General features: G+C 48.1%; 1 protein-coding gene across 1 annotated transcript; it reads right to left on the reverse strand.

Moving 5' to 3' along the window:
- Positions 1-12,139: 12,139 nt before the first annotated feature.
- LOC130298007 (uncharacterized) lies at positions 12,140-12,655 on the reverse strand. The gene has a single exon (XM_056550886.1). It carries the CDS (start codon positions 12,653-12,655, stop codon positions 12,140-12,142), a length of 516 nt encoding a protein of 171 aa, XP_056406861.1.
- Between the last annotated feature and the right edge of the window lie 493 nt (positions 12,656-13,148).

The following is a 13,148-nucleotide window of genomic DNA, read 5'->3' on the forward strand; positions in this document are numbered from 1 at the left end:
CAAAGAGTTCAGAGATGAGGGGTAAGGGGTAGCGGTTCTTAACCGTGATTTTATTAAGACCGCGGTAGTCAATGCAAGGACGTAGGGAGCCATCTTTTTTGGACACAAAGAAAAATCCGGCTCCGGCAGGAGAGGAGGATTTACGGATAAAGCCCTTTTTTAGATTCTCCTGGACGTATTCGGACATGGCAAGAGTCTCTGGGGCAGAGAGAGGATAAATTCTGCCCCGGGGTGGAGTAGTGCCCGGGAGGAGGTCGATAGGGCAATCATAAGGCCTGTGAGGAGGTAGAGTCTCAGCTTGTTTTTTGCAGAAAACATCCGCGAAGTCCATATAGGCCTTAGGGAGACCGGTTACTGGAGGAACCACAGAGTTACGGCAAGGGTTACTGGGAACCGGTTTTAGACAGTTCTTGGAACAAGAGGACCCCCAACTCTTGATCTGCCCAGTGGACCAATCCAGGGTTGGGGAATGAAGTTGAAGCCAGGGAAGTCCAAGGAGAATTTCCGAGGTGCAATTGGGGAGGACCAAAAGTTCAATCCTCTCATGATGAGATCCGATGCTCATAAGAAGGGGCTCCGTGCGGAAACGTATGGTACAGTCCAATCTTTCATTATTTACACAATTGATGTAGAGGGGTCTGGCGAGACTGGTCACCGGGATGTTGAACCTGTTGACGAGAGAGGCCAAAATAAAATTTCCTGCAGATCCAGAGTCCAAGAAGGCCACAGCAGGGAAGGAGAAGGCAGAGGCAGACATCCGCACAGGCACTGTAAGACGTGGAGAAGCAGAGTAGACATCAAGGACTGTCTCACCTTTGTGCGGAGTCAGCGTACGTCTTTCCAGGCGGGGAGGACGGATAGGACAATCCCTCAGGAAGTGTTCGGTACTAGCACAGTACAGGCAGAGGTTCTCCATACGGCGTCGTGTCCTCTCTTGAGGTGTCAGGCGAGACCGGTCGACCTGCATAGCCTCCACGGCGGAAGGCACAAGAACAGATTGCAGGGGACCAGAGGAGAGAGGAGCCGAGGAGGAGAAACGCCTCGTGCGAACAGAGTCCATATCTTGGCGGAGTTCCTGACGCCTTTCGGAAAAACGCATGTCAATGCGAGTGGCTAGGTGAATAAGTTCATGTAGATTAGCAGGAATTTCTCGTGCGGCCAGAACATCTTTAATGTTGCTGGATAGGCCTTTTTTGAAGGTCGCGCAGAGGGCCTCATTATTCCAGGACAATTCTGAAGCAAGAGTACGGAATTGTACGGCATACTCGCCAACGGAAGAATTACCCTGGACCAGGTTCAACAGGGCAGTCTCAGCAGAAGAGGCTCGGGCAGGTTCCTCAAAGACACTTCGGATTTCCGAGAAGAAGGAGTGTACAGAGGCAGTGACGGGGTCATTGCGGTCCCAGAGCGGTGTGGCCCATGACAGGGCTTTTCCGGACAGAAGGCTGACTACGAAAGCCACCTTAGACCTTTCAGTGGGAAACAGGTCCGACATCATCTCCAGATGCAGGGAACATTGGGAAAGAAAGCCACGGCAAAACTTAGAGTCCCCATCAAATTTATCCGGCAAGGATAGGCGTAGCCCAGGAGCGGCCACTCGCTGCGGAGGAGGTGCAGGAGCTGGCGGCGGAGATGAGTGCTGAAGCTGTGGTAGTAACTGTTGTAGCATAACGGTCAGTTGAGACAGCTGTTGGCCTTGTTGCGCTATCTGTTGTGACTGCTGGGCGACCACCGTGGTGAGGTCAGCGACAACTGGCAGAGGAACTTCAGCGGGATCCATGGCCGGATCTACTGTCACGATGCCGGCTGGCAGGTAGTGGATCCTCTGTGCCAGAGAGGGATTGGCGTGGACCGTGCTAGTGGACCGGTTCTAAGCCACTACTGGTTTTCACCAGAGCCCGCCGCAAAGCGGGATGGTCTTGCTGCGGCGGTAGTGACCAGGTCGTATCCACTAGCAACGGCTCACCTCTCTGGCTGCTGAAGATAGGCGCGGTACAAGGGAGTAGGCAGAAGCAAGGTCGGACGTAGCAGAAGGTCGGGGCAGGCAGCAAGGATCGTAGTCAGGGGCAACGGCAGAAGGTCTGGAAACACAGGCAAGGAACACACAAGGAACGCTTTCACTGGCACTAAGGCAACAAGATCCGGCAAGGGAGTGCAGGGGAAGTGAGGTGATATAGGGAAGTGCACAGGTGAACACACTAATTGGAACCACTGCGCCAATCAGCGGCGCAGTGGCCCTTTAAATCGCAGAGACCCGGCGCGCGCGCGCCCTAGGGAGCGGGGCCGCGCGCGCCGGGACAGAACAGACGGAGAGCGAGTCAGGTAGGGGAGCCGGGGTGCGCATCGCGAGCGGGCGCTACCCGCATCGCGAATCGCATCCCGGCTGGCAGCGGAATCGCAGCGCCCCGGGTCAGAGGACGAGACCGGAGCGCTGCAGCGGAGAGAGTGAAGCGAGCGCTCCGGGGAGGAGCGGGGACCCGGAGCGCTCGGCGTAACAACCGGATTGACTCCATCCGGAACTTGCGCTTCACAAAAAACTGATTTAAATAGGATAAGTCTATTATTAGCCTCTATCCCCCTGAGGCCTTGGACACTGGAAATATCGGGGAGTAGAGACCTTGGAATCTTTCGTGATCTGGAACTCTTTCTAGAGCGTGCTTTCTTATAAACTCTTCCACCAACTCTAGAACCACTGGGTTGGAGGGCTTGTTGAGCATGAACTTCTGTGGTGGGAACGAACTCAGCTCTAGAGAATACCCTCTTGTGACGATGTCTGTCACCCAGGAGTCCGACGACGTCTTTTGCCAGACCTGCGAAAAAAACCTCAGCCTGCCACCCACCGGAGGAGAAGAGCCGATGGCGTCATAATTCTTTAGGCTTGTTAAAAGCTTTTTTCTTGGCTGCTGCTGAATCTTGCCTTTTCTTATAGTTGGACTTTCTGGTCCGAAAGGAATAGCTCCTCTTTGGGGAGTATCTGGACCTCCCATAGAATGGCCTGCTGGACTTCTTTCTCTCTAATGGGAAGGCCGCGTCTTTCTCCTCATTGTAAGACTTCAGTATATCCTTTAAATGAGTGCCAAACATCGATGAAGGGTGGAAAGGCATGTTAACAAAGCTGAACTTAGATGACATGTCACCCGACCATTGCTTTATCCAAAGCGCCCTCCTGGTCGCATTAGATAAAGCGAGGGATCGGGATGAAAATTTCAGTACATCCACAGGAGCATCACACAAATATTCTGCAGCGGCCTTCATCATATCGACCCCTTTTAATAGACAGTCTCTGGACACCCCCTCCTCTATATGCTGAAATAATTGACTCAGCCAGATCCTTAGAGCCCTAGCTACAGGAACAGAGGATGCCGCAATCTTGGAGGTAGAAGCTGCTGCTAGGTAATTCTTTTTAGCTAAGCTATCTGCCTTTCGCTCCAATGGGTCGGACAATCTGGAGGATTCTTCAGAAGGGAATAGTGACTTCTTGACCATTCTGGCAGCCGCCAAATCAAGTTTAGGTGGATTTTCCCATTCTGCGGAATTCTTGGGGTCCAACCGATAAGTGGTTTTAAAACGGGCCCCTGCATCAGATTTCCTATCAGGGTTGGCCCAATCTTTCTTAAACCAGTCATTTAGAATGGGGTGAGAAGGAAGTCTCATATCTGGAATCTGTGGAAAGTAATACAACTGATCGTTTTTAGGTTTAGCAGAGACATCTTTAGAAGACTCTATAGTGTCCTTTACTGCAGACAATAACTTGGGAAATTTATCCTTGGGCAACAAGTACAGGTCGTCATCCAAATCGTCAAACACGATCTCCGGACTGGATGACGAGGTACTACATTCCCCAGAAGAGGAATCTGATGCAGCTGGGGAAACGTCCCTATCAACTCTCTTCCTTTTCTTGGGCACCAAGGACTCTTTAATCTCTTTAAAGGTGTTACACATTTCCCCTTTGAACCATGATAGGAAAGAACTGGTCTGCATGTTATCAGATGGATTCAGACAGGATTCACAAGTATCCCGAGCATAGGATTCTGGTAGGGGCTGATCACATTTGTTGCACACGTTGTGTCTAGATTTTCTCTTTGCCTTTCCAGAAGGAGCCATCTGGGAAAACAAGAGAAAACAGAAGAGCCCCAACTAATGAAATACATGCACTTGATTTCATGGAGAAAAAGGGAACCAACATCTTTCCTACCTCTGACCGGCCAAGGGATCTGCTGCCTAGGCTGAGTGCAGCCATTTGCAGATCCCACCGGTCAGAAATACCTGGAGATCGGAACCGGAAGTGACGCAGCGGAAGTGGGGCAAAGCACTGGGACTCCCAGTCATCAGCCCAGGCCGCCATATTAGAGTCCCCTTCTATCTATACAAACAGTAAGGAGTGGAAGGGAGCAGCCTAGAAGTCCTTCCCCCGGCGTCCAAACCCACAAACAAGGTAACAAATGCCTCTCCGGCACTTACCGTTCGTGGGTCCTTCACTTATGGGTCCCCGACGCGAAAGCCGGAACTTCCGGAAGTGTATCATGCGCCTGCGCAGTCCTCCCCGGCGACTTCCGGCTGTCACGATGCCGGCTGGCAGGAGGTGGATCCTCTGTGCCAGAGAGGGATTGGCGTGGACCGTGCTAGTGGACCGGTTCTAAGTCACTACTGGTATTCACCAGAGCCCGCCGCAAAGCGGGATGGTCTTGCTGCGGCGGTAGTGACCAGGTCGTATCCACTAGCAACGGCTCAACCTCTCTGACTGCTGAAGATAGGCGCGGTACAAGGGAGTAGACAGAAGCAAGGTCGGACGTAGCAGAAGGTCGGGGCAGGCAGCAAGGATCGTAGTCAGGGGCAACGGCAGGAGGTCTGGAACACAGGCTAGGAACACACAAGGGAACGCTTTCACTAGGCACAAGGGCAACAAGATCCGGCGAGGGAGTGCAGGGGAAGTGAGGTATATATATGCAGTGCACAGGTGAACACACTAATTAGAACCACTGCGCCAATCAGCGGCGCAGTGGCCCTTTAAATCGCAGAGACCCGGCGCGCGCGCGCCCTAGGGAGCGGGGCCGCGCGCGCCGGGACAGGACCGACGGAGAGCGAGTCAGGTACGGGAGCCGGGGTGCGCATCGCGAGCGGGCGCCACCCGCATCGCGAATCGCATCCCGGCTGGAGGCGGTACCGCAGCGCACCCGGTCAGTGGATCTGACCGGGGCGCTGCAGCAACGAGGATGAGGCGAGCGTTCCGGGGAGGAACGGGGACCCGGAGCGCTCGGCGTAACAGTACCCCCCCCCCCTTGGGTCTCCCCCTCTTCTTGGGGCCAAAGAACCTGAGGACCAAAAACTCAATTTTTTCGTGATGAGGTCCGATGCACATTAGGAGGGGTTCCGTGCGGTAACGCACGGCACAGTCCAATCTTTCATTGTTAACACAATTGATGTAGAGGGGTCTGGCGAGACTGGTCACAGGGACGTTGAACCTGTTGATAAGAGAGGCCAAAAAAAAATTTCCTGCAGATCCGGAATCCAAGAAGGCCATAGTAGAGAAGGAGAAGGTAGAGGCAGATATCCGCACAGGCACAGTAAGGCGTGGAGAAGCAGAGTTGACATCAAGAACTGTGTCACCTTTGTGCGGAGTCAGCGTACGTCTTTCCAGGCGGGGAGGACGGATAGGACAATCCTTCAGGAAGTGTTCGGTACCGGCATAGTACAGACAAAGATTCTCCATGCGGCGTCGTGTCCTCTCTTGAGGTGTCAAGCGAGACCGGTCAACTTGCATAGCCTCCACGGCGGGAGGCACAGGAACGGATTGCAGAGGACCAGAGGAGAGAGGAGCCGGGGGGAAAAAACGCCTCGTGCGAACAAAGTCCATATCCAGGCGGAGCTCCAGACGCCATCCGGAAGAACGCATGTCAATGCGAGTGGCAAGATGAATGAGTTCATGTAGGTTAGCAGGAGTTTCTCGTGCGGCCAGAACATCTTTAATGTTGCTGGATAGGCCTTTTTTAAAGGTCGCGCAGAGGACCTCACTATTCCAGGACAACTCGGAAGCAAGAGCACGGAACTGAATGGCGTACTCGCCAACGGAAGAAACACCCTGGGCCAGGTTCAGCAGGGCAGTCTCGGCAGAAGAAGCTCGGGCAGGCTCCTCGAAGACACCACGGACCTCAGCGAAGAAGGACTGGACTGTGGCTGTGGCAGGATCATTGCGGTCCCAGAGCGGTGTGGCCCAAGACAAGGCCTTTCCAGAAAGGAGACCACGGCAGAGTCTAGAGTCCCCATAAAATTTGTCCGGCAGGGACAAGCAGGGGTTAGGAGCGGACGGACGCTGGGGAGGAGTTGCAGGAGCCGGCGGAGGAGATGGTTGTTCCAGTTGCAGCTTCTGTGTCTGTGACAGCAGCTGCTGTATCTGTGACTTCAGTTGCTGTGTCACGGTGGTCAAGTATGCCAGCTGGTGATTACGTTGGGTGATCATCGTGGAAATGTCGGCAAGACTTGACAGCGGCACCTCAGCGGAATCCATGGCCGGATCTACTGTCACGATGCCGGCTGGCAGGAGGTGGATCCTCTGTGCCAGAGAGGGATTGGCGTGGACCGTGCTAGTGGACCGGTTCTAAGTCACTACTGGTATTCACCAGAGCCCGCCGCAAAGCGGGATGGTCTTGCTGCGGCGGTAGTGACCAGGTCGTATCCACTAGCAACGGCTCAACCTCTCTGACTGCTGAAGATAGGCGCGGTACAAGGGAGTAGACAGAAGCAAGGTCGGACGTAGCAGAAGGTCGGGGCAGGCAGCAAGGATCGTAGTCAGGGGCAACGGCAGGAGGTCTGGAACACAGGCTAGGAACACACAAGGGAACGCTTTCACTAGGCACAAGGGCAACAAGATCCGGCGAGGGAGTGCAGGGGAAGTGAGGTATATATATGCAGTGCACAGGTGAACACACTAATTAGAACCACTGCGCCAATCAGCGGCGCAGTGGCCCTTTAAATCGCAGAGACCCGGCGCGCGCGCGCCCTAGGGAGCGGGGCCGCGCGCGCCGGGACAGGACCGACGGAGAGCGAGTCAGGTACGGGAGCCGGGGTGCGCATCGCGAGCGGGCGCCACCCGCATCGCGAATCGCATCCCGGCTGGAGGCGGTACCGCAGCGCACCCGGTCAGTGGATCTGACCGGGGCGCTGCAGCAACGAGGATGAGGCGAGCGTTCCGGGGAGGAACGGGGACCCGGAGCGCTCGGCGTAACACCGGCGCTGCGGAGCGCTGACATCCCCGGCATCCATTCGTCATTATCGCAGCGCGAGGACATATGGCGGCCTTAGGAAGAAGTCCTGAACTGCCGGGCCAGGGAATGTCGGGGGTGCAGGCTGAGGGACCGGGGATAGCACCCAGTATACGGCCGCCCCTGAGCTCAGGAACCCAGAAGCCCCGGGTATGAGCCACTTGCCTCACGTCTTCTTCCAGATGAGAAGAAAAAAAGAAATACAAGTGTCTGTGGTTCTTGGGATAGGTTTATGGCTTCCGGGCAGGTGTGCTCGTTATGGGTAATTGACTAATTAACTTGTCTCACTTTTTACTGCTAGTTTTTGTTTCTTCCTTCCGGGTAAGCAGAAGGACTTAACCCATTCGTGCCGCCTTAAGGACGACCAGGAAATAGTGTATATATAATGTATAGTATTATAGAGGATATAGTATATATAATGTATAGTATTATAGAGGATATAGTATATATAATGTATAGTATTATAGAGGATATAGTGTATATAATGTATAGTATTATAGAGGATATAGTGTATATATAATGTATAGTATTATAGAGGATATAGTGTATATATATAATGTATAGTATTATAGAGGATATAGTGTATATATAATGTATAGTATTATAGAGGATATAGTATATATGATGTATAGTATTATAGAGGATATAGTGTATATAATGTATAGTATTATAGAGGATATAGTGTATATATAATGTATAGTATTATAGAGGATATAGTGTATATAATGTATAGTATTATAGAGGATATAGTGTATATAATGTATAGTATTATAGAGGATATAGTGTATATAATGTATAGTATTATAGAGGATATAGTGTATATAATGTATAGTATTATAGAGGATATAGTGTATATATAATGTATAGTATTATAGAGGATATAGTATATATAATGTATAGTATTATAGAGGATATAGTGTATATAATGTATAGTATTATAGAGGATATAGTATATATAATGTATAGTATTATAGAGGATATAGTGTATATAATGTATAGTATTATAGAGGATATAGTGTATATAATGTATAGTATTATAGAGGATATAGTATATATAATGTATAGTATTATAGAGGATATAGTGGATATATAATGTATAGTATTATAGAGGATATAGTGTATATATAATGTATAGTATTATAGAGGATATAGTGGATATATAATGTATAGTATTATAGAGGATATAATGTATAGTATTATAGAGGATATAATGTATAGTATTATAGAGGATATAGTGTATATATAATGTATAGTATTATAGAGGATATAGTATATATAATGTATAGTATTATAGAGGATATAGTGTATATATAATGTATAGTATTATAGAGGATATAGTGTATATAATGTATAGTATTATAGAGGATATAGTATATATAATGTATAGTATTATAGAGGATATAGTGTATATATAATGTATAGTATTATAGAGGATATAGTGTATATATAATGTATAGTATTATAGAGGATATAGTGTATATATAATGTATAGTATTATAGAGGATATAGTGTATATATAATGTATAGTATTATAGAGGATATAGTGTATATATAATGTATAGTATTATAGAGGATATAGTGTATATATAATGTATAGTATTATAGAGGATATAGTGTATATAATGTATAGTATTATAGAGGATATAATGTATAGTATTATAGAGGATATAGTATATATAATGTATAGTATTATAGAGGATATAGTGTATATATAATGTATAGTATTATAGAGGATATAGTGTATATATAATGTATAGTATTATAGAGGATATAGTATATATAATGTATAGTATTATAGAGGATATAGTGTATATAATGTATAGTATTATAGAGGATATAGTGTATATATAATGTATAGTATTATAGAGGATATAGTGTATATATAATGTATAGTATTATAGAGGATATAGTGTATATATAATGTATAGTATTATAGAGGATATAGTGGACATATAATGTATAGTATTATAGAGGATATAGTATATATAATGTATAGTATTATAGAGGATATAGTATATATAATGTATAGTATTATAGAGGATATAATGTATAGAGGGTGTAGTATATATAATGTATAGTATTATAGAGGATATAGTGTATATATAATGTATAGTATTATAGAGGATATAGTGTATATATAATGTATAGTATTATAGAGGATATAGTGTATATAATGTATAGTATTATAGAGGATATAGTATATATAATGTATAGTATTATAGAGGATATAGTGTATATATAATGTATAGTATTATAGAGGATATAGTATATATAATGTATAGTATTATAGAGGATATAGTGTATATAATGTATAGAGGGTGTAGTGTATATCATGTATAGTATTGTGGTAGCCTATAGGGGTGATGATGAACAGGGGTGTTGCGGAGTGGTAGTATAGGGTATAGGATTAACCCTTGATTGTCGTGACGCCAGGGTGAGGGCTTCCTCAATGCAATAGTCCGACCGCCACCCGTCCCACAAACGATAGGGAGGAATAAAGGATTTTCTGGATACGTGTATTTTATTTGAGCTACAGGAGCATCTTCTGGCCAGGAAGAGCATCCTGAGCAGATAGGAGGCAAAAGAACAAATTAGTGTCTATACAATGGTATGGAACTAGATAACAACATGTTACAGTCCCTAAAGCTTGTTGAGTTTTATATTGTGAGATATTTATTTGCATTAGGTGTACTGAAGTTTATTATATGGTACTCTAGATGAATTATGAAATGTACTATGTGTACATGATATAACATGAGGTCAGTCTTGGTATTTTAGGGGAATGTTTCCCTGTGTCGACCTTTGAGACCGTCGCAACACCATCTCTTGACTATAAGGAACATCTTCCACCGGCAACTCCCTGGTAACTTCAGTCCCTGAGGACCAGCTGGAGTTAGATTCTTGTCTGGACTGAGAGAACCCATTGCCATGGGTGAGAAGGGTTCCGATCTTCCTGGTGTTGTCACTGGAGACAGGTGTGCTGCAGGAGAGGAGACTAAAGATGGCTGTGCTGGAGCTGGGCAGGGTACACCACAGAACATTGCAGGCTGGAGAGGAGAGAACATTGGAACGTCCATTGATGGGTGAATCCCTTCCCCTGGGACATACTCTCTCACTGGTCTAGCAGCTGTGGGAGCAGGAGGAGGTGGTTCTGGCAAGTCCTCTCTGAGGCACAATTTGATTCTGTTTCTGTGAACCACCTGTGGTTCAAATCCAGTTTTCTGCACTTCATACACATCTGAGTTGGCATATGGCACAGCGGTGATGGTATAAGGCTCCGTCTCCCAGATGGAGTCTAACTTATGCATTCTGGGAAATTTTCTGAGCCAAACTCTGTCTCCTAGTTGCAATGGCTTAGCAGAGGCGTGCCGATTGTAATCTCTTTGCTGTCGATCTTGGGCCTCGCCCATTTTTTTTCTCAACAATTTCTTTAGCTTCCTCAATTCTCCTCCGGTGTTCAGAGGCCCAGTCTTGTGAGACCTGTGGGGAGTTGTTGAAGGGTTTGCCTGCAAACCAAAGGCCCGGTCTTTGGGGAGTTGTCCGTGTCACCCCATCATGAGGAAGAAAGGAGTGTGCCCTGTGAAGCAGTGGATGGTATTATTATACATTTCCAGCAGCTCAGGCAGGAGTCGGGACCATTCTTCGTGTTTGGAGACAGATGCTGCTCGCAGCACATATATGAATACTTGGTTGATCCTCTCACATAGTCCATTTCCTTGGGGATGATCGGCTGTAGTCCGGAGTTTCTTGCAATCATGAAACTGACACAATATCTGAAACAGCTGGGCTTCAAAAGCGGTTCCTCGATCTGTGAGGACCGTCTCCGGACATCCCAAGGTCTGGACCCAGTGGGTGTAAAACATCTGGGCAGCAGTCTTTGCCATGAGGTCCTTGACGGGTACTACTACCACCCATTTGGAATAATGATCCACCATGGTCAGGGCATAGGTGTGGGTAGAGGACAGCTTCACATGGTCCAAGGCGACCATCTGGTTAGGCCTTTCAGTGTGGATGGGGTGAAGGGGCGCTCTCGCATCCTTGCGGAGGTTCTTGGTGACATTGCAGACGGTATATTCAGCATACCATTTCTCAATATCTCCACGCATTCCCACCCAGTAGAACCTCCACCTGATGGTGGCTATCGGTTTTGTGGACTCCAAAGTGTCCTGACTGGTCGTGGTACGTATTAAGGACCATGGCTGCATCTCTCCTAGGGATCAGAATCTGGTTTAGGCGCTCCCAGGAGACTGGATCCAACGAGTTTCTGTACAGCAGTCCTTTATGGAGAAACAGACGATTTTGTTGTGGCCACAACCGTTTCAGTTCAAAGTCACACTGCGGCATGCATCGACAAGTTGGTACCTTCTTCTGGAGCAGGTAATCCAAGAGATCCCCCATTAATCAACTCTCATCTTGCAGAGTCTTCCAAGTGTATAGGTCTTCGGGAACCTTGGTAGATCCAGGCTCATCGCCTTCTTGTGTGGTCACAGCATTCTTACTCACAAACCTCTGGTAGAACGGATGGTTCTTCCCCAGGAGCCATTCGAGAGAGTACATCAGCGTTGATATTAGATTTACCAGTTCTGTACTTGATGTTGAAGTCATAGTTGGCCAGTCTGGAGGCCCAACGCTGTTCTATGGCTCCCAACTTCGCAGTATTCAAGTGTGCTAACAGGTTATTATCCATATACACAGTGAAAGGGGTGGATGCTAGATAGTCTTTGAACTTCTCGGTTACCACCAAGACCAAGGCAAGGAGCTCCAACTTAAAGGAACTGTAGTTGGCGTAATTTTTCTCCGCTCCTCGCAGATGTCTGCTGGCATAGGCTATCACCCTTTCTTTACCTTCTTGTACCTGGGATAGGACAGCTCCCAGGCCTTCAAAGCTGGCGTCGGTGTGCAGCCTGAAAAGGCTGACGATAGCCAGGATCCGCCAGGATGGGCGGCTCGGTGAGGAGGTATTTCAGAGCCTGGAACGCCATTTCTTGTTTTTCAGCCCACTGGATCGGGAGTCGTCCATTGCAGTTCTCCTTTGCGGTACCCCGGAGAAGAGCTGTAAGGGGTCCAGCAATTTGTGCGAAGTGAGGGATGAAGCGCCGGTAATAGCCAGCAAACCCCAGGAAGCTTTTGATGTCTCGCACCGTGCGGGGTGTAGGCCAGTCCTTCACTACCCTCACTTTTTCGGGGTCAGGCTGAACACCCTCTGCACTGACGACATGCCCCAGATAGTGGACTCGTGGCTCCAACAAATGGCATTTGGATGGCTTGATCTTTAACCTGTGCTGTATCAGGACTTGAAACACCTCCTTCAAGTGATCCAGATGCTCTTGATAAGTCCAATGACATCGTCCAAATACAGGAGTACACTTTGGAAGTTGAGATGTCTGAGGCAGCATTCCATTAAGCGCTGAAAGGTGGCAGGTGCATTGCACAGCCCAAAGGGCATGCTCTTGAACTAGAAGAGACCCATCGGGGTCACAAACGCCGTCTTCTCACGGTCTTCTTCTGCCATCGGCACTTGCCAATATCCACTGGTCAGGTCTAATGTGGAGAAATAGGCAGCTGATCCCAAAGCAGTCAGAGATTCTTCTATTCTGGGTAGAGGGTAGGCATCTTTGTGAGTGACGTTATTTAGCTTTCTGTAATCCACACAGAAGCAGATGGTCCCATCTTTTTTCTTGACAAGGACCAAGGGAGCAGCCCAATGACTTTGGCTCTTCCGGATGATGTCCACCTCCTTCATCTCTGATAGCATCTTCTTCACCATCTGGTACATACCAGGGCCACTGGGCGATGCCTTTCCTTGATTGGAGGGCTATCGCCAATTAGGATCCGATGCTGGATCATCGTGGTCCGGCCAAAATCGGTGGGGTGTTTGCTGAAGGCTTC

This window comes from Hyla sarda, assembly GCF_029499605.1.
Source record: "Hyla sarda isolate aHylSar1 chromosome 1 unlocalized genomic scaffold, aHylSar1.hap1 SUPER_1_unloc_15, whole genome shotgun sequence".
Taxonomy (NCBI): Eukaryota; Metazoa; Chordata; class Amphibia; order Anura; family Hylidae; genus Hyla; species Hyla sarda.